The sequence below is a fragment of the Artibeus jamaicensis genome, unplaced genomic scaffold (assembly GCF_021234435.1).
Source record: "Artibeus jamaicensis isolate MK-2021 breed Jamaican fruit bat unplaced genomic scaffold, CSHL_Jam_final contig_475, whole genome shotgun sequence".
Taxonomy (NCBI): Eukaryota; Metazoa; Chordata; class Mammalia; order Chiroptera; family Phyllostomidae; genus Artibeus; species Artibeus jamaicensis.
Window position 1 is genome coordinate 1500001 of NW_026521852.1, and position 20608 is coordinate 1520608.

General features: G+C 36.9%; 1 protein-coding gene across 2 annotated transcripts in view; it reads right to left on the minus strand.

Annotated features, from left to right (window-relative positions):
• The window catches only part of LOC119056784 (C4b-binding protein alpha chain), a 32782-nt gene that overhangs the window by 10449 nt on the left and 1725 nt on the right, over positions 1-20608 (minus strand). Inside the window, exons 3-9 of one of the 2 annotated variants that reach the window (XM_037155301.2) lie at positions 16461-16618; positions 15432-15617; positions 14309-14408; positions 10548-10633; positions 10188-10382; positions 4035-4217; positions 1435-1635 (exon numbers count right to left, since the gene is read on the minus strand). In XM_037155301.2, coding sequence (XP_037011196.2) covers positions 1435-1635; positions 4035-4217; positions 10188-10382; positions 10548-10633; positions 14309-14408; positions 15432-15617; positions 16461-16611 — 1102 coding nt within the window. In that variant the 5' untranslated portion in view covers positions 16612-16618. The remainder of the gene's footprint in view (positions 1-1434; positions 1636-4034; positions 4218-10187; positions 10383-10547; positions 10634-14308; positions 14409-15431; positions 15618-16460; positions 16619-20608) is intronic. The other variant, XM_037155300.2, reaches the window with a different exon arrangement.

Below are 20608 nucleotides of genomic sequence, written 5' to 3' on the forward strand. Positions count from 1 at the left end.
ATATAGGGATATAAAATTTTTCATCAGTAGAAATACTTTTAGATAGAACAAGATGTTGTTTGCAGTAAGAGAAAACATCAGAAGAAAATAAAATGCTCTATTCTCTGCATCAGGAGCTTGACTAGCAGTACAGTGTGGTCTTGCAGTTTTACTCCAATACTCCCAGCACTCATTTGCTTATGAATTATAATAAAAATACCCAACATTCACATGGCTTCTAAATTGTAACAATATTTGTGTAATACTTTACATTGTAGAAAATACTTTTAAATATTCAATTAATGAATCCAAATTCATATTTAATTAGATTTTATAATAAATTGGATAAATGCCATTTCACTTTTGCTCTTTAAATGGTTAAAATGTTCATTTATTAAAATTAAACTGATAAGATTGTAGTATATATATAATTTAAACGTAGTTTTTTAAACATGTATAAACATGTATACAGTAATATTTAATTAATATATTAATTAATTTAATTTTTATTGTTTCTTATTATTTAAAGAAGATCCTCAAAGGCTTATATAAATCAACACTTCATTATTTAAATGGTGGCAATAATTTTTGTTAAGTATATTTTTTATTCACTAATTTTGTTAAAATCTTTTCTTTTATTTCCACAAAATGAGTCTGAATAATTGCAATTAACCATTAGTCCTAATATGAAATGAATAATCTTTCAATAGGTTGGCCTAAACTATTCATTGTTTATGTATTTCTCATGTTTTTCCAATTATAATCTGTAGAACAAAGTTTCCTATATTCTAGGTCTGTGTCTTCACCTCTAAAACAGCAAGGTTCTGATAGATGTGTTGAAGGAAGCATTTTCTTCCTCTCTTGTCAATTCCAGTAAGGCTCACAAAATTGCTTCTACCCACATCTCAGCCCCTCAATCCTCTCAGAAAACAAAGGGACATCTTCTACTAATGAGACTGGAGAGTCTCCTCTCTATCCTACTGAGACAAAAATACTATGTCATGGTCTGTCTGCCAGGACCCAGCTCTGTCAGCCCACAGTCCCATGCTCAGAAGATGTGAGGCACAGGTTACCTTGCAGCTGGTTGAGTTCATGACTCTTTCACAGACTTCTGTCTATCAAGCACGCCAAAATCTACATTATGATTAAAAGGGCTGATGGATGTCTGACTCTGGCAAAGTTAAACTATATTCTCCATCTACCATTATCAGTAATGAAGCTAATACTTTATCAGCCTAATGTTTGACTTCTAAACCTGGGATAAAGGAAGGTTATAATTTAATACACCTCAAACTTCAAGACCTTCGTGGTCTCTTTTGACAATAATAGTCATTCTATTGAATTAATACAATTATAAACTTATCTTAAGGAATACAATTATATTCACTTATGGTAGAAAATCTTATCATGTGCTGGCATTTAATACACCAAAAGATTTTAAAAACAGAAACTCACCCTCACATTCTACATATGGTGTCCAGCTAAAATTATTTTGACAAGTCACAGTTGTGGGCTTATTTCCAGCTGGTTTATAGCCAGGATGACAGCGGTACCTCAATGCAGTTCCAACTTCATACATTTCGTCTTTTGTTGGTCTGTGGTAGCCACGTGTTTCCCAGGAAGAGTGTGGAATATCTGGTAAGTCAGTACAACTATCTGTTCATGAGAGAACAAGGGAAAAGGACAGTGTTACTAGGGATGCAACATGATCAGTGAGCCTGTCCTACCAAAGGGTGTCATGTGTTCCTTCAGGGATTACCCAGCCTGCCATGGCTAATGAATCAGCCACACCAGAAAACACACATAGACACGTGCTCAAATAGACATGTGTACAACACCAGAGAAGTTCTCACTAAAAATTATGAAATGGTTTCTGTGAGTCCTACCAACCATGCAAATGTCAATTCTCCTTGCTCTTCATTGTACTTCAGAAAGTTTCATCTCTGAGTTAAAGCATCAGGCTTGCTAGATAGATGTGTCTGGAAAACCCATCTGGGATTTGTCCTAGAAAAATCTTTCTTATTTCCTGACTGATTGGGAAAAATAAACAAGTCATTCCCTTCATCCAGATGACACCAAGCACTTTATCACTAAAGGGCTGATCAAGGACAAACAAACTCCAAGCAACTTTTGAGCCTTGGGCTTATGTCTTGTCATCTTTACACTTTCCCAATACTACTGATATGGGAATATAATACAAACATCTGCCAAGTTGGAGCTGTGAGAAGGAGAGGCAGGGAGGTAAGAACTAGCTGTGCCCACCACGAAGTGTAGATATTCCACAGTCCAGTGATGGGAGATAGCATTTGGCTGCCAAAGCCACTGGAGCAGCTCTCCTGCAAGGCAGGAAAGGGCACCCAAATTTATCACCAGGTGCCCCACTTGGATTCTCCCTATGTAATGGTCAGGATAGAGGAGCAGACACTAATGTCTGGCTCCTGCCATCTGCAGCCTGGGGCTTTGAAAAATGCTATCACAACATGTTCACTAGAAGCCAAATCCACTCTAAATAACTATTATACTTGAACAATTTGAGGAAGATGGGAATTGCCATGCATGAGTCCACTGTAAACTGTTCTCCCACAAGACTGTTGGGGACTGGGTACATTCCCTAGCTCCAATGTAATATCTCCCACTGTTTGTTCCAAATCTCTATAGATTATGCTGGATAAATGCTTATTAATTTCTTTTCATTCCTTTGATTAATCTCCAGAGATCTTAAATGGTTGTCTTTGCTAATTATTAGATTGGAGAGAAGTTTTCTGAAGTGTTTACAGCACTATTCCAGAAGTTCCCAGGGTAAGGTTCTCAACATTTAATGAGGGTAAAAGTAAGAGTTTAAGGTATATGTGATTTCCTCCCATTTCTAGCCATACCACCTTGGGGAAGTCACTTAACCTCAGCAAAAGATTTCTCATCAGTAAAATGAGTAGAATGATAATGTCCACAATTCTTGGGAGGATTCATTGAATAAATTTTTGTTATATACCTTGAATAGTGCCAAGTTATCATTATTATTATTCATAATATTTTTTGTTTTTAATTATAGTTAACTTTCAATATTATTCTGTATTAGGTTCAGGTGTATAGCATAGTGGTTAGACAATCACATACTTGACAAATTTTGTGGTTCCCCCCAAATTTTAAGTACCCACCTGGCCCCATATATAGTTAATTCAATATTATTGACTGTATTCCCTATGCTGAAATTCACACACATATAACTATGCTGTAACTACCAATTTGTACTTCTTAATCCCTTCAGCCCTCTAAGCCCCATACCTTCTGGTACCCATCAGTCTGTTCTCTGTATCTATGAGCCTGTTTCTGTTTTGTTTAATTATTTTGTTCTTGGGATGCTACATATAAGTAAAGTCATACTTGTTATTTTTAACAATCCATATGAGTTTATAATTTCAGAATGTCAAAATTATAGTTAGTCCATGTAATAGTTTTATACAAGTTGGAAAAAGGCATTTTTTCCTTAAGATACTTTACTATTTATCTTTCAAAACAATTTTCATAATATAATTTTTTCAGAACAAAAAAACTTTATCAACTGCAAGAAAACTGTTAGAAATAAATATACTAACCCACAACATCTGCCGTGTTACTGTTTCTCCTTAGCAAGTCTGTACAACCTACACTACTGCATGGGTCAGCCTTATGTGATATCATATGATCTTGCACAGTGTACACTAATCAGTCATTTTTTCAAAGAGAAAAAATAAAGAAAATTATTTATCAAAATTTAATTTTTTCCATGATTCAAGTGGGCTTAGGCATACAAATATTCCCTCATCAACATTTCTGGGTATCTTTAAAAAAAATTTTAATGCATTGATTTTAGAGAGGGTGAGAAAGAGAGAGAGACATTGATTTCATGTTACATTTATTTATGCATTCATTGGTTGATGCTTATATGTTTCCTGATTAGGGATTGAACCCACAACCTTGATATACTGGAACAATGCTCTAACCAACTGAGCCACCAGGCCAGGGCCTGGATATCTTTAGATACCAAACACTGAAATTCCTCTATGGTTCATACTTACTGATCTCACAAATGGGAGGAGGAGGATTCCAGTTGTTATCAGCTCCACAATGGATTAAATTGCTGCCCTTGAGGATAAAACCTTTATTGCATGCAAATTTAATAGAGTCTTTGTACTGATAGTTGTGTCCAAATCCAACGACTATCTTTCCATGTTTAATATCTGGCTTAGAACAGCTGATTTCTAAAAAATCATTTAAAAAATACAAATGAATTATAAAGAGAAATGGCAATAAGGATATTACTGCTATTGTTAATTCAGTTCCAAGACTAACACAAAAGCCTGACATAGTACATGTCAAGTAGATACAAGGAAAACATTTTTAAAGGCATATATATAATTTCAACTTTTATAAGTCTCAGTAAAATGAGGTCCCCTCATGTTGGTTCTATCATCAGATGATTGTGGGTACTTCCAACTTCCTCATTTTTCTCAAGAAAAACAAGCCATACAAATATTCCCTCATCAACATTTCTGGGTATCTTTAAAAAAATTTTTTAATGCATTGATTTTAGAGAGAGTGAGAAAGAGAGAGAATTGATTTCATGTTACATTTATTTATGCATTACGCTCTCAGAATAAACACATTCTCAAAGTTCACAAATCTTTCCCTTATAATAACTCACTTCCTTAATGATTTTGGTGGTAGGTCACTGACCAGTGGTAATTATATAACATTCATGATGATGAGGCAGCCAAGGCATCAGAGATCTGCACCCTCACAAGCAAAGAACAAACTGCCCCCACGCATCGCATTCAGTCAAGTCCTGCCACCTTTTTTCATCCACAATCCCTCAACTTCTCTCCAGGCCCACTGACTGCCTACAGATTAAGCCATTTTCACTCCTTGGCTAGATGGTGCCTATGGGTTAAATTTTGGTCTACTTCAAGTTGTCGGCCATTCTGCAGCCAGTCACCTTTCTAAAATGCAACACATAAGATGGCAGCGTGAGCAGACATGGCTCACCTCTTCATACAACCACATCAAAACTACAACTAAAATATAGAGCAACCATCACTCAGACTTGTCAGAAATCAAGTTGAATTAAAGTCTGACAACTACGGAATTAAAGAAACCACATCCATCCATACTGGTAGAAGGGGCACAGGCAAGGAATGGGCTGCTCCCACACCCACTTGTAGTAGATAAAAATTCAAGAGGGATATCTTGGGGGTGAGGAGTCCCAGCCCCACATCAAGCCCCCCAGCCCAGGGTTGAGTGCTAGGAGGATAAGTCCCCACAATTTCTGACTGCAAAAAACAGTGGGGATTGAGTTAGTGGAAAAAATTGCTGGAGCACCAAGCAGTTCCTCTTAAAGAATCCACACACACTCACCTACCCAGACTCACTCCCTCTGATCTCCAGCACTGGGGATAGCAGCTTGAAAGTCACCAGTGATATAGAGGGAGAAACTGAAATGTCTGGCATCAAGGCAAGCAGAGGCCACTCTTCCTTTTTTAAACCCTTCCATCAAGGAGCCACCAAGCTCATGCCATATCTGAGACTCCATCAATCTGGCTACTTGTCTGACCCCACTTGGAGATCACCAGAGACTCTGTCCCACCCAAATTACAGGCCCTCCAAAGCTGCTTCTCCATAAAAATGGCTAGTCTTGGCTTGTGCTTCACAACTTCCTAAATCCTCTCAAACAAACAGCAGTTGGCCTCAGTGAGCCTCAGGCCCAGAACTAGCAGCCTAGATTTATAGCTTGGCTTCACCAGAAATCTCCAAGCCCAGCACAAGTAGCAGCCATCTCATATTACTTTATAACTCAGGAAAGGTGGCCCCAGGGAAAACACAGGTAAGGACTGATCATGGCCTGCACCACCTGGGAAATCCCAGGGCCAGCGCACCTACTGGACAGCTACAGACCACACTGGAGCACCACCACCATGCTCCTGTACAGCTGATCCTCCACACAGGGCAGACACTGGTGGTAAGTAGTCACAGCCAATCCTTACAGCTGACTGGCCTGGGTAAATCCTCTCCATTTACCAACAGCAACCAAGGGTCAACTACAAGAGAAGGGTATACTCAGCCCACACAAAGGGCATACCTAATATTACTGGCTTGGGTGATACGGGACGCTGTGCCACTAGGCCCTATGGGACACCTACTACATTAGGCCACACTACCAAGACTCAGAGTCAAAGCAGCTCCACCTAATACATAGAAACAAACACAGGGAAACTGCCAAGATGAAGAGACGAAGAAACATGGCCCAAATGAAAGAACACAGCCAAACCTCAGAAAGAGAACTAAGCAATGAGATTGCCAACCTATGTGATGGGGCATTTAAAGCCCTGGTACTCAAAATGCTCACAGAACTGATTGAGCTTGGTTAAAAAATGAAAGAAAAAATGAAAGATACCCAAAATGAAATAAAGCAAAATACTCAGGGAACCAACAATGACAAGTAGGAAACCAGGATTCAAAGCAACAATTTGGAACAAAAGGAAGAAGCAACCATCCGACTGGATCAGAACAAAGAAATAAGAATCCAAAAAAATGAAGCGAGGCTGAGGACTCTCTGGGACAACCGGAAATATTCCAATATTTAAACCGTAGGGGTGCTGGAAGGAGAAGAAATTGAAACAAGACAACTGAAAACGTATTTGAACAAATAATGAAGGAAAGCTCCCCCAATCTGGTGAAAATAGACTTCTAGGAAGTCCAGGAAGCTCAGAGAGTCCCAAAGAAGTTGAACTCAAAGAGGAATAGACCAAGGCACAACATCATTAAGTTACCCAAGATTAAAGACAAAGAGAAAATCCTAAGAGCAGCAAAAGGAAAGAAGACAGTTACCTACAAAGAAGTTCCCATAAGGCTAACAGCTGATTTCTCAAAAGAGACCTTACAGGCAAGAATGGTCTGGAAAGAAGTATTTGAAGTCATGAAAGGCAAGGACATACATCCAAGATGACTCTATCCAGCAAAGTTTTCATTTAGAATGGAAGGGCAGAGAAAGTGCTTCCCAGAGAAGGTCAAGTTAGAATTCATCATCACCAAGCCCTTACTATATAAAACATTAAAGGGATGTTTAGAAATGTCCTAAGAAAAAAGAAGATAAAAAATATGAACAATAAAATGACAACAAACTCAAAGCTATCAACAAATGAACCTAAAAGAAAGGAAAAACAATGAAAACAAAAACTAAGCAAACAACCAGAACAGACAGAATCAGAGAAATGGACATCACACAGAGAGAGTTCAGTGGGTAGTGGGGAAAGGGGAGAGAGGAATAGGAGGGGAAAGGTACAGGGAAGAAGCATAATTAGTAGGCATAAAATAGATGGGGAGAGATAAAAATTGGCATAGGAAACAGAGGACTCAAAGAACTTATATGTACAACACATGGACATAAACTAAAGTGGGGGGATGCTGGAGAGTTGGGGGGCAGGGTATAGGGGGGATGAAGGGGGAAATTTGGGGAAAACTGTAATAGCATAATCAATGAAAATACTTAAAAAATAAATAATAAAAGCTAAAAAATAATAAAATAAATAAAAGGCCTCACATAACAATATAAGGAAAAAATCCAGTCAGAAATGAAGGATACACTAATTGAAATAAAGAATAATTTACAGGAAAACAACAGTAGAGAAGATGAACCCAAGAATCAAATCAAGGACTTGAAACATAAGGAACAAAAAACAAAAACAACCAATAAGAATAGCAAAAAGAAAAATAATTTTTTAAATGAGGATAATATAAGTAGCCTCTGAGACAACATCAAGAGGTCCAACATTTACATCACAGATGTGCCAGAAGGAGAAGAGAAAGAGCAAGAAATTGGAAATCTATTTGAAAAAATAGTGAAAGAAAATCTCCCTAATTTGGTGACGGAAATAGACATGCAAGTCCAAGAAGCACAAAAAGTCCCAAACAAGATGAGTGCAGAGGCCCACTCCAAGACACATCATAATTAAAATGTCAAAGGTTAAAGATAGAGAGAGAACCTTAAAAGCAGCTGGAGAAAAAAAATTAGTTACCTACAGGGGTGTTCCCAGAGGACTGTCAGCTGATTCTCAAAAGAAACCATGCAGGCTAGAAGTGATCAGCAAGAAATATTCAAAGTCATGAAAAGCAGGGGACTACAACCAAGATTGCTGTGCCCAGCAAAGCTATTATTTAGAATCAAAGGGCAGATAAAGAGCTTTCCAGATTAAAAAAAAAAAAAACTAAAGGAGAAGAGGGGACCCTAATCGATTGTTGGTGGGATTGCAGGCTGGTACAACCATTGTATAAAACAGTATGAAATTTTCTAAAAAAAACTAAAAATGGACCTGCCTTTTGATCCAGCAATTCTACTGCTGGGATTATATCCTAAGAACCCTAAAACTCCAATCCAAAAGAACCTAGAGTGAAATAAGCCAGGTGTTGAAAGACAAATACCATATGATCTCACCTTTAACAGGAAGCTAAACAACAAAACAAACAAGCAAGCAAAATAAAAACAAAGACACTGAAATAGAGAACGAGGGGACAGTGACCAGAGGGGAGAGGGGAGGGAAGTTCAGGGGAAAAGGGGGAAGGATTTACAGGAACTAGTATACAGGACACATGGACAACAACTAAGGGGGGTGGAAATGGGAGGGAGGTGGGGAGCATTGGAGGGGGTGGGCTGGGATGGAAGTAAAAAACAGAAAACTGTACTTGAACAATAAGTAAATAAATTTAAAAAACAAACAACAAACAAAAAAAGAAAAACTAAAGGAGTTAATCATCACCAAACCATTATTATATGAAATGTTAAAGGGAGTTATTTAAAAAAAAGAAGATGATCAAAACTATGAATAATAAAATGGCTATATATGTATGTATGTGTATCTACGTATAATATAGCCATTTTATTGTTCATATATATATACCAACAAATGAATCTAAAAAACAAAATAAACAAACAGGAAGAACAGCGAATCATGGACACCAATCATGGATACCAAGAATGTTTTGATGGTTGCCAGATGGGAGGGGAGTAGGAGAGAATGAGTGAAGAAGTAAGGGGATTAAGAAGTACCAATAGGTAGTTATATAATAGCCACGGGGATGTAAATTACAGTGTAGGAAATGGAGAAGCCAAAGAACTTATACACATGACCCATGGACATGAATGGTGGGGGGGATTGCCTCAGGGAGTGGAGGTTGCTGGGTTGAGGAGACAAAGGTGGAAAAATCAGGACAACTGTAATAGCACAATCAACAAAATATTTCAAAAATAAAATAAAATGCAACACACTAAATCCCCCAGTTAAAGTCTTTCACTGCCTCCCCATCACCTTCATCCTGAACTCCTGAAAGAAACACATGAGGCCCTTTATAACCTGACCCTGCTAACTTTTCAGCCTCAGTATTCATCATTCTCACCTCCTATAGTCTAGACTCCACACATTGAACTGTTTGCAATATCATGCTTTCATCCTCTGATTTGATTGTGTCTTGAAGGGAATCAGAATAACAAGTGATACTATGTATTCATTGAGTGGCAAAGGAGGATTAGCAAACTAGCAATCACACAATACATCTTTTGCCTCAATTACTGCTTACTTGGTCCTGATGACCTTCTGGTGGTTAATAGGTTTAGTTTACCCTGTACACATATGTGCTTGACATTACATGTACTAACCAAAACTTCCAGCTTGGATTCCCGAACAGACAAAAGATGACATTTCCAAATTTCCTTAGAGTTGATAGGGTCAACACTGTACTAGTTTTAGACTAAAGGCTACAATGTAAAGTGGTATGTGGTTATTTCCAGGCCAAAGTTCTTAATAGCCAGAGCACAATTTGTTTTTCTCTCTTCTTCTACTGATGACATTGTGAAAGTGCTTTTTGGTGTGGAGGTACCACAAGAGTCAACCTGGAACGCTGAGGTGATTGCTAAGCTAACATCTAGAGACCCTCGGGCTTGCAGTACACTTGCTATGCACAAGAATCAACTTCTTCCCAAAGCCAATGAGATACTGGTGCTATTTGTTACTATATTGTAATGGTACAGCATGCATCAGCATCGGTGGACCAAATAACTTTTATATTGCAATAAGTAGTTTGTCTTTCAACCATTTTATTTGCCCCCAATAAATTTACTTTCCTCACTCCTTTAAACAATAGAAAAATTCAAAGGGGAATCCAACAATTCAACTTCAACTTACTTTTACAAGTAGGAGGGCTGGGGCTCCAGACACCTTTTGTTGCATTCACCACTGTGCAGGAAATGGAAGCTTCACCTAACATTGAGAAGCTGGGGTCACAGCTATAGGAGACAGAAGAGCCATATGTGTAGACCTTTCCACTTCCAGCATTGTGCTTCCCATTGCTGATGTCTGGAGGGGACTCACATTGGGCAACTGGGATGATTAAGAGGAGGAAATAATCAGAGAAGGCATCTGCCAAATCTCACATTCATGATGCAAATTCTAATGGAGCATACAAAAAGTAGCAAATATGCACAGGAGCTTTATTACCTAACATAGTATAAGTTTATAGTCAAATCAGAGAAACTCTTTACTTACTTACACATTCTGGGAAAGAATTACTCCATCCAACTGTTTTATCTTGGAGCTCACAATGACTGGTGGTTGGACCCACTAAGATATATCTGAATAAAATAGGATCAAAGATTTTAATGGAATTGTTCCTACCCTAAATTAAATGACATAAAAGATTCTCATCAAATAGAATCATTACTCAGGATTAAAAGTGAAGAAAGAATGTTTTCTCAGATAACACTTTCCACTGAGCACTCCACTCAGTAAAATTTCAACAATTCAATGAGATGTGTGTGTTCATTTGTTCTTTTATCCTGTTTATTAAGCATCTACTAAATGTCAGTCATGGAGTTCATCCAGAGTTCAAGCAATGCAAGATAAGATTTAAGAAAACTCATTTGAGTGTGTCATACAGTTTGGATAAGAGTACCAGCTAGATAACTGGCTTCAAACTCCTGTGGTTTACAATTGCCTTTAGATTTCCAGAGGCTTGCCGTCAGCCATTAATTCCCTGTCTACGATCCACATATTTATACTCTTGACAATTTCTAAGCTTTTGGCCTAATGCATTATGGTAACAGGAAACAAAAATTATTGTTACCATGTTTTCAAAGTGTACTGTCATCAAAGAATAACCTACAGTATGATTGAACACTAACATAAATGCTACCTACAACAATTTGAGTCCTTCAAGTTTATTTAATAACTTAAAGAAAATAAATCATTTTTAGAAAATCAATCTTTTAATAAGACAAACTACAGTGAGAATTAAATATTTCTTTATTTTGAAATTTCTCTAAAATGTAATTTTTCTGTCCTAGCCAGGAAAATAAGTGAAAAGCACTGTTTCTGGTTATTCCAACAGGAACACATCAATGTGCCAACAGCACCACAGTACTGAATTGTCTCATTTTCTTTCTTAGCAGATATTCACAATAAGGAGAATAGGGTAAACATGAGAAAACCAAAGAAATAAAATGAATATAACAAAAAAAGATTAGATGAAATGTGAGGTATAGATGACAAGCAAAGGAGAATCAATTTATACTTAATTGGAGAATGCAAAGAAAAAACACACACAAAAACAGCTACTTCAAATGTGCTTTAAATAAATGTTACAAAAGTAGAATAACACTTTAACCTAAAAAAATTGTGTATCACATAGCAACAAAAATTAAACAAAATGCTTTGTATCAGAACAACTAAGAGTAGCATTATTAGATTTCAAAGATAAAGAATAACAATATCTTTGGACAGCTAAAGACCAAGTCACACACAAGAATAAGAAATCCAGGTAGGCATCAGCGTTCTCTACTAACACCCACTGAAAAGAATATGCAGCAATATTTAGAAGATAGTCAAGAAAAGAAATTATGAGCCAAGAACTTTATGTATGGTCATGTTATCCTTCAAGTAGCAAGGCCTCAGATAGTATTGAACCTGTAAGAACTCAATTAACAACTTTCATTTGGAGATCTTCTTTTGGGAGATCACCAGAGGACAAACTATAGTTAACCACATGATAACATGGGACATTTCAGCAAAAGTGAAAACACAAAACACCTGGCCTTAAGCACTAAAAATGCAGATCTGGAACAAAAACACAGGTTGGGGTGACTGGATGAAATGTAAATGTTATATGCTCTGACAGCATGGGAATAAATAACTGACAAATAATAGCAGATAAAGAAGAGAATGGAAAATAAAACAAACTCCCTCATTGCCTCATCTGCAGGAGTTGGGACTGAAACCAAGGTATAGGCATATTTGAATATTTAACAGTAATGTTAAATATAAATGCTAAGATAATAAAAATGACAAATTAACTGGTAAACAAGACAGAGGAGGATGGGGAAGAAAGGAGAAAATACAAGATCAGTTTACTGTTGCTCATAACAAAGAACAAGATTTTTTGATGTTAAGAAAACTTTTACTGAACTATAAAACTCATATAGAAAATGAATTAATCATGAATGCATAGCTCAATATAGTTTCATCAAAAAAAGAAAACAAGTAGTGTTAGAAATATTCTAAATAAAAAAGAAATGAGTAATTTCTTTTTTTAGAAAGAGTAATTGTAATTTTTAGAATGAGTAATTTCTTTTTTAGAAAGGAAAAAAGAGTAATGAGTAGGACTACCCATATTGGCTATTAAAACATATAATGCCTCAATAAGTAGATGACTATGAAATGGGTATATGAATATATAGGCAAAATAATGGCATTGATATACTTTGAAGAAACGTTGCAGTTCATATCAAAAACAAGGTCTAAACTCTAATATACATAAGTTTGTGTGTGTGTATAAGAAAAGTAGATTTACAGTTGTTTGTATGGAAAATAATACAATAATTAATAAATAATAATACAAGAATAAACTCTGTTTCACAAACTTATAACTGTAAACCTACTTTGTTGCCCTGCTGTGTATATATGTGTATACGCACACACACACACACACACATATATATATATATATATATGCACTAGGAATTAAGAATAAAAAGTTAAGTCAAGAGAAAAAAGTAGGCAAAGAACATATCCAGTAGTTTACTAATAAATACAAACAACTCTTAAACATATAAATGCTCAACATCACTCATAGTAAAAGAAATACACATTGAAACTATAGTGAGATTTTATTTTTACCTCTTAAATTAGAAAATTTTTAAAAATTGACAAGTTTTCCAAAGTTTGACATGACACTTGGTTGGAAAGTTTATAGAGAGATAGGCATTTGCATACTCTGTAAACCCATGTGACCCCCAAGGAAAAACAATTTACAATACCTTTCAAATTTTAAAATACATGTATTCTGCCCTGGCTGGTGTAGCTCAGTGGATTGAGCACGGGCGTGTGAACCAGAGGATCGTGGTTCGATTCCCAGTCAGGGCGCATGCCTGGGTTGCAGGCAGGTTCCCTGCAGGACAGTTCCCTGCAGGGGATGCACTAGAGGCAACCATACATTAATATTTCTCTCCTTCCCCTCTAAAGATAAATAAAATCTTTTAAAAAATAAATAATAAATAAAATAAAATATATGTATTCTTTGACTCGGAAATCCCACTCTGGGAATTTACCCTACAGATATAACTACATATTTACAAATTGATATATGACAAGGTAATTCATCAGAGCACTGTTCAGAATAGCAAAGGACTGAAGACATCCATGGATCAACCAGAGATTATTAATTCATGACATATATCACAATAAAATTTAATGCAGTTATAAAAATTAATGGTGGTGTGTAGCTCAGTGGATTGAGCGCAGGCCTACGAACCACACGATCGCAGTTCAATTCCCAGTGAGGGCACATGCCTGGGTTGCAGGCCAGTTCCCAGCAGGGGACTCATGAGAGGCAACCATACATTGATATTTCTCTCCCTCTCTCCTTCCTTTCCTCTCTAAAGATAAATAAATAAAATCTTTTAAAAAATTAATGGGGAACCTCTTTACACACAAACATGGAAATATCTCCTGTATATATTTATAAGAAAAAAATAAAGCAAGATTTAAAAATTACCATTGTGATTGAAAAGGTGCAAAATTAAAATATTTACTAATTTTGTAGCTTGTATTTGTAAAAGTAAACACTAGAAAGACATTAAAAAACTAATAAAAGTAGATCCCCGTTTAAGGACAAGGAATGAATGGGGTGGGTGGTGAGAGAGTGAAAGCAAGGATTCCATGTACACCTTTTGCATTGGTTTTATTTCTGAAATATATAAACACCTTAGCTAAAGATTTTTTAAAGTGTTGTTTCTAGGTGGCCTCGCACTCACCCTTCTAAACAGTTGAATTCTATATGTGATCCAAAAGAGTAATCTGTCTTAATGATCACTTGCCCATTACGTAATTCTCCTGGGTTGCTGCACTGTTTCTCTGTGAGAAAAGTTAAAATGAGAATGAGTGATTTCAGGTACTCACAGATATGACATTAGAAAAGGAAACAGAGAGGCCAAAGAACTTATATGTATCACCCACGAACATGAAAGCCTGGAGGACTGGGGGATACAGGGTGGAGGGGGAATAAAGGGGAGAAAAAATTGGGGAAAAAAATAATAGCATAATCAATAAAACATACTTTGAAAAAAGAAAAAAGGCGACTGATTAGCTTTGACCTCTGCTTCTGGAAAGACTAGAAAGAAAGATTGGGAACTTATTTCTGATCCAGACTCACTGAATTTTTAGTTTGGAGGAAAAATTTTTAATTGATCTCATTTTTTTTCTTGTATATTTTACCAAACAGAGAAAATGGTCAGTTAGATCATGATGGTGGTGGAGCCTCTGGTCAGGGGTTCACCACACTGAGCAAGGAGCTCTGCTGCATTTTATGTCAGTGGCTTGGACTTTGCACTTAGACCGCTCACCAATGCATGTACTTGGTCATGAAAGGAAAACCAAAACAGTAGAGCTTGTACACCCTCATTATGGGAGAAACATCACAGAAAATATTTTCATGTGAGAGAGAATCACAGCATCATCTTCTAAGCACAACAGATATTCTGGGTGAAGTTTCTTTGGAAACCATATTACCAATTTCTAGCCATTTAACTTTTTATAATTTTTTAAAGAGTGAATCTGGTTTTCAATATATTAAAATTAAATTTGTAACTAACTTTTGCAAGAATTGTTTATTGAATTAACGTTGTAAAAAATAGACTTACAAAAACCAACTTCTCCAATGCCACTAGGTAGCTCCTAATTTTTCTGTTTTACTTATTTGTTTGTAAGCTTATTTTTTTCCCAAAAGTGGCACACAGTTATACTAAAATCAGTCACTGACAAACTGGGTGATTTCTTAGTGACCAAAAGTTTTCATTTGCATTCAGAAAGCTTTGCTCCTGAGACAACTTAACAAAAAAGTAAAAAGCACAAATAAGAAAAATAAATGATCCTACTTACTGACACAGAAGAAATCGTACTTCCATTCGCCACTTTCATCACAGGTAAGAGAAGTAACTCTTGAACTGGTTTTTCTGTAGCCTGGGCGGCAGTTGTATGCCAGAATAGTTCCAGTTTTGTAGCTTGTCTCATTCAACACATTTACAGGAGAAGCAAAGTGTAAATGGGGAGGGGAATCACAATCACCTGGACACGAAAATGACAAAGAGCACCAAAAGTTATGGCTTGGGATGCAGCATCTTAGTGTTTTCAGTAGTAGGATGTTTGGAGAAGGAACCATTCTTTTCTACTTTAATCAAGAAAAATAATAACTCCTATTATTATATCTCTATGGTTTAGTAGATTCAGTGACTGATTAGTAATACATGTTTGCTGATAAATGGTGGCATAAAGCAGAAACTTTTCATCCTTTCTCTATCATATATAAGGTAATTTATTTCAAAAGAATGGCTGACGTGATTTCATCAGCCTGTCACATTTTCCATATCTGTTGACTCAGATGCTTTTGTGCAAGGTCAAAAATCCCTACAATTTCCCTCAACAGAACCATACGTTTTTAATTTGTACTTTTTTGTATCTTTGGATTTTGAATGATACAAAGGAAGAAACATGAAATCCTTTAATTATAAAAATCTTAATCCTGCTTTCTCTCTCCATTCTGGGTAAACCCACTGGCAGTGAAAATTGTTCAGTCAGGCTCATAGCTAATATAAATTTTTCTGAAGTCATGGCTGGCAGACAGATTGGGAAATTACTGGAGAAGACATCTAGCGAGAAGTGTCTAGGAAGAAAATTGCCTCTTTCATGGGTAAAGCAAATTCCCCTAAATTCCAAGTAACTCCTAATCCCCTTAAATTCCAAATTTCAAATAAATCCAAAATCCTGGTCAAATAAACCCTTGGTTGCTGAAGATGGATTTCTGCAAAAAAAAAAAAAAAACAAACCAGAAATATCTTTTTGTCAGTCTTAAAAGTGGACAAGTGGGTGAACTTGAATGTTTATTGCCATCTAAACTTGTTTATTACTCACCAAGAACCATAGCCAGTAGAGCAGCCACCAAGGTCATTTGGAACAGAGTTGGATCAAAGACTATCCACAGCCTAGAGAAGGGCCAGGCTGTACTTTTCCTCTTTCTATTTGGAGCTCTCAAAGGGTTCATGAACTGAGGCTTCTTCAACATTTTTCTGCTGAAAGAACTCAGTTTAATAAAGTCATTGAATCCCTACTTTTCATAAAGCACTAGGCTAAATGCTATTGGATCTACATCCTCAAGAAAATTACAGTCTATACTAGAAGAAAACACATGTGCACAAATGTTAGAAAACAAGGCAGTCAGTGTTGGCTTCTGGAGTGTAAGGGGAGATGGTAGAGCTCTACTAAAAAGACAGATTAATCCCAAGTGGAGAGCTACGAGGTGGCTGCGTCTGAGTTTGAGTTAAGTGTGCTTTAAAAGTTAGAGACTGGATGCAGAGCAAACTGGGGGAACAATAGACAGTATTTCAATGTGGCTGGAAAATGGTGTCTGAGATGGGGAGATGATTATTATGGAGAGGCCAGCTTATAGGTGTGTCTGAATCTAGTTTAAGAATTTATGGACACTGGTCTTTGGGGAATAAAGAGCCATCGTTCTTTATTTGGATTTTGTTTGTGGTTTGTTTGCTTTAAAGCTAAGGAATGATGCATCATTGTGCTTTAAGAAGATCACCATCATATGCGTACATGAAAGACCGAACAAAGAGAAGGAACAGGGGGACTGATTAAGAAGACCAGGTGAGCCACACAGATGATCTGACCAAGAAAGCGGCAGAGAATTTAAAGAATCAGAAACAAATGTAAAACAAAACCAAAAAAAAAAAAAAGCAGAAAAACAATTAGATAGAGAAAAGGAGTTGGATCACTATATTATAGTTTTGGGAGTTTCTTATGACAAGTGTCAACTAAGACAATAAACGGTTAAGCAATTTGCAGCTTTGAAAGAAAATGATTCTATATCTAAAGACATATAGATCTACATATGTATATATCTAGAGATATACAATGTACTTTCTTTATTTAATGAGATTATTTAAAAAATTGTTTAAAGCAAAATCATACAGGATATTTTTGTCTTCACCACCACTTTCTTTCCCTTAGGGAAAAAAACAATATACCAAATTTGCATTAGAAATAGTCCTTGTCTTTAAAGGAATATATGAAGTTCACTCCAAATGAAGTGTTGGGTTTTATCTCTTATTCTGATACCTCTGTTAGATACAGATGAGTCTGCACTCATCCATGTGTCCATAATTTATACTAAGCACATGTCCATTTAGATGAAGGGTGTTACCTCAATATTTCCCTTAAAGATGTTTCTATCCCACACTATAGGGGGAAAGTTTACAGTGGCCCTTCACATCATGTGGAGGGGCCCAGCTTCACTGAGTAATGACCCATAAAATTTTATTTTTCCAAAATTCACTTCTGATGGAGCCATTAAATTCAACCTAATGAACAATTTATCAGGTAATATTCTTACTAAAAGTGTGTTTACAGAATTTTATTGAATGGATTGAGGATCTATTTTATCACTGAGGAGGGAAGAGAACTTCTAAATGGAGGCTCTTCCCCATCTGTAACCTGAAGTCATCGTGGAATCAACCAGTCAACAGAGGACAGTAAAGAGGGGAGGAATAAACGAAAACTAGTGCTCTTCCCGCCTTAGGTTATGACAGGAGGTAAAAGGCAGCCTCACATCCAAACCCTACACTGTGAGGTGGGATTTCTATCATGGCCCTCACACCAAGGCCATAGACCCAGGAGAACAGTATGCGGCCAGGCCCTGAGGCACGGACTCTGCAGTTAGACCCAGGTCATGTGGGGTGAATCCTGGTTCACCACATGAGAACTGTGTGTCCCTGGGCAAGATATTTAGTGCTCTAAACTCCTCTAAGCTTCAGTTTCCTATTTTATAAAGTAAGAATAAGTATACATATCTCCCAGAATTGCTGAGAAGGGGCTTGGTGTGGTGCATGGACTGCACATAATAAATATTTGAAAGGAACGTTAGGAAAGACAGTGACAGAATTGGTGTTGCAATGTTACTCTGACAGGACCAGAACTCTTAGAAGTCAAAACATCATCATAATAATGATGTAAAATTATAACAACAGGTAGTTGTATCATCTGGGATTTTAAGCCCCAGGGCAGAGAAAAGCCCACTTGACTTGGGCCAGCCTTGGATGGGTTTTCACTGTGGCCCTTGGTAATAGTGGGACACTCAGTGGCCTGGGCTGCTTCTTTCTCCACTCTTAACTGTCTTCCTGGGAGTGATTCATCGGCTCCCATGACTTCAATCACCATCCATGAATCAGTCAGACCTCTGGGCCCAGCTGTTTCCTGCAGACACAAAACCTTATATGCTCCATAAACTCAACTGTTCATAAAAATCTTATTCTGTCTTATTCCCTCCCATGTAAAAGTCAAACCATTCAGGCCTGCCTCCTTTATTCTTGTTGTTAACTAGTGGAACTCCAGTGCTTAGCCTGGAAGAAGTTGGCAAAAGAAAGCAAAATGAGGAGATTTTTTTTCTGTTTCCTGCAGCTGCAGAAGAGCAGGTATCTGCATCATGAAACCGACATTGCAAACATTTTTTCTAAGAAAGGAGTTGTGCCTGGACTTTAGAGACTGTGGCTTTGCCAACTGAAAGTAACCTTTAACCCTAGAAAAGTCTATAATTCTGACTGGTTATTTCAGCAATTTTTTTTGTCTGAGATATTTAAATTAACATTTATTTTTGAAAGATATAAATATTTATCGGGTTTTTTTGCAAATCCAGAAATAAATAACTTTTCTCTTCTCTTGCAAAAGTAAGCTAAAATTTTCGACTTTTGAATTTTTTTAATTTCAACATTATTGAGGTATAAGTGACTAACCGTAGGTTATTTAAAATATACATGATGGTGATTACATATAAACACACTTTATATGTTTATAAACATATAAAAGATCCCCCACTATCTAGTTAATTAACATATCCATCATCTCACATATTTATCTTTGACCTTTTTGGCCCAAACATTTAAATTCTATTCTCCAGTGAAGTTAATTAATACAGTACTCTATTATCAACTAGTCACCAGGTTCTACATTAGATCCTCAAACTGGCATCTCATAACTCAAAGTCTGTACATTTTTACTAGCCTCTCTCTATTTCTCCCATCCCCATTCCTATCCCTAGCCCTGGCAACCACTTCTTAGATTTCGTACTGAATCAAGCAAAAAACTTTTTAAGTTATATTTTTCGAGGTTCAGATCAGTATTCCCAACTGTTTTATTCCTACCTCTCAGGCACCTTGAATCCAACAGATCCCAAACTAAATGTGCTATCTTCCTTTGAAAGCTACTTGACCTCTGTGCTTTCTGCTTCAGCTGAAGTTATAACCTCCACACAGCCTCCCCAGCCAGAAACCTGAGTCACCCTCGCCTCCTTGGTCTTGGCCCCTTGTCATATTCAGAGTGGCCTGGTCCTATCATGTTGGCCACAGCAGCAGTAGAGTCTCTCGCTCTCTTCTACACTACACTTCCATAGTCCAGACTTAGGTTCTCATCATTTCCTTCACTTTACCCTAGACCACCACAAAAGCCTCTGAACATTTATACCCAGCTTCTGCATTGGTGTGGTTACAATCCTAAAATTCTACTTACTTAAAAACTCTCATGATTCCCAATTTCTTAAGTCCCCATACCTCTCCCTCTGCTTCTGCTCACTTAAACCATTGTGCTTCAACTTCATGAAGCTGCTTACCTTTTCCAAAACACATCCTGGAATATTTTAAACAACTTCAGCCATTTGTAGAGAATGCTTCCTGTGAATGAATGCTCTTACCTCCAGCCTCAAGATCAGATGTCCCCTCCTTGTTGAAGAATTTCCCAACACCACCAAGAATTACATTTCTTTTATGTTCCCCTAGTATATTTCCGATACCTTAATGGTAGCATCACATTGTATTATATTCACCTTTGCCTCCTGAAGTAGATCGTAAGTCTCTTTCTAGACCCAACCTGCTATTATTGTATGTGGAAAACATAGTTATCCAATAAATGTGAAATAAATGAAACTCAATTTAGTTTTCTCTTAAGAACAACTAACTGCATTCCTGAGGACCAAATGAAATAATGTGTGTGAAATGCTTTGTAAA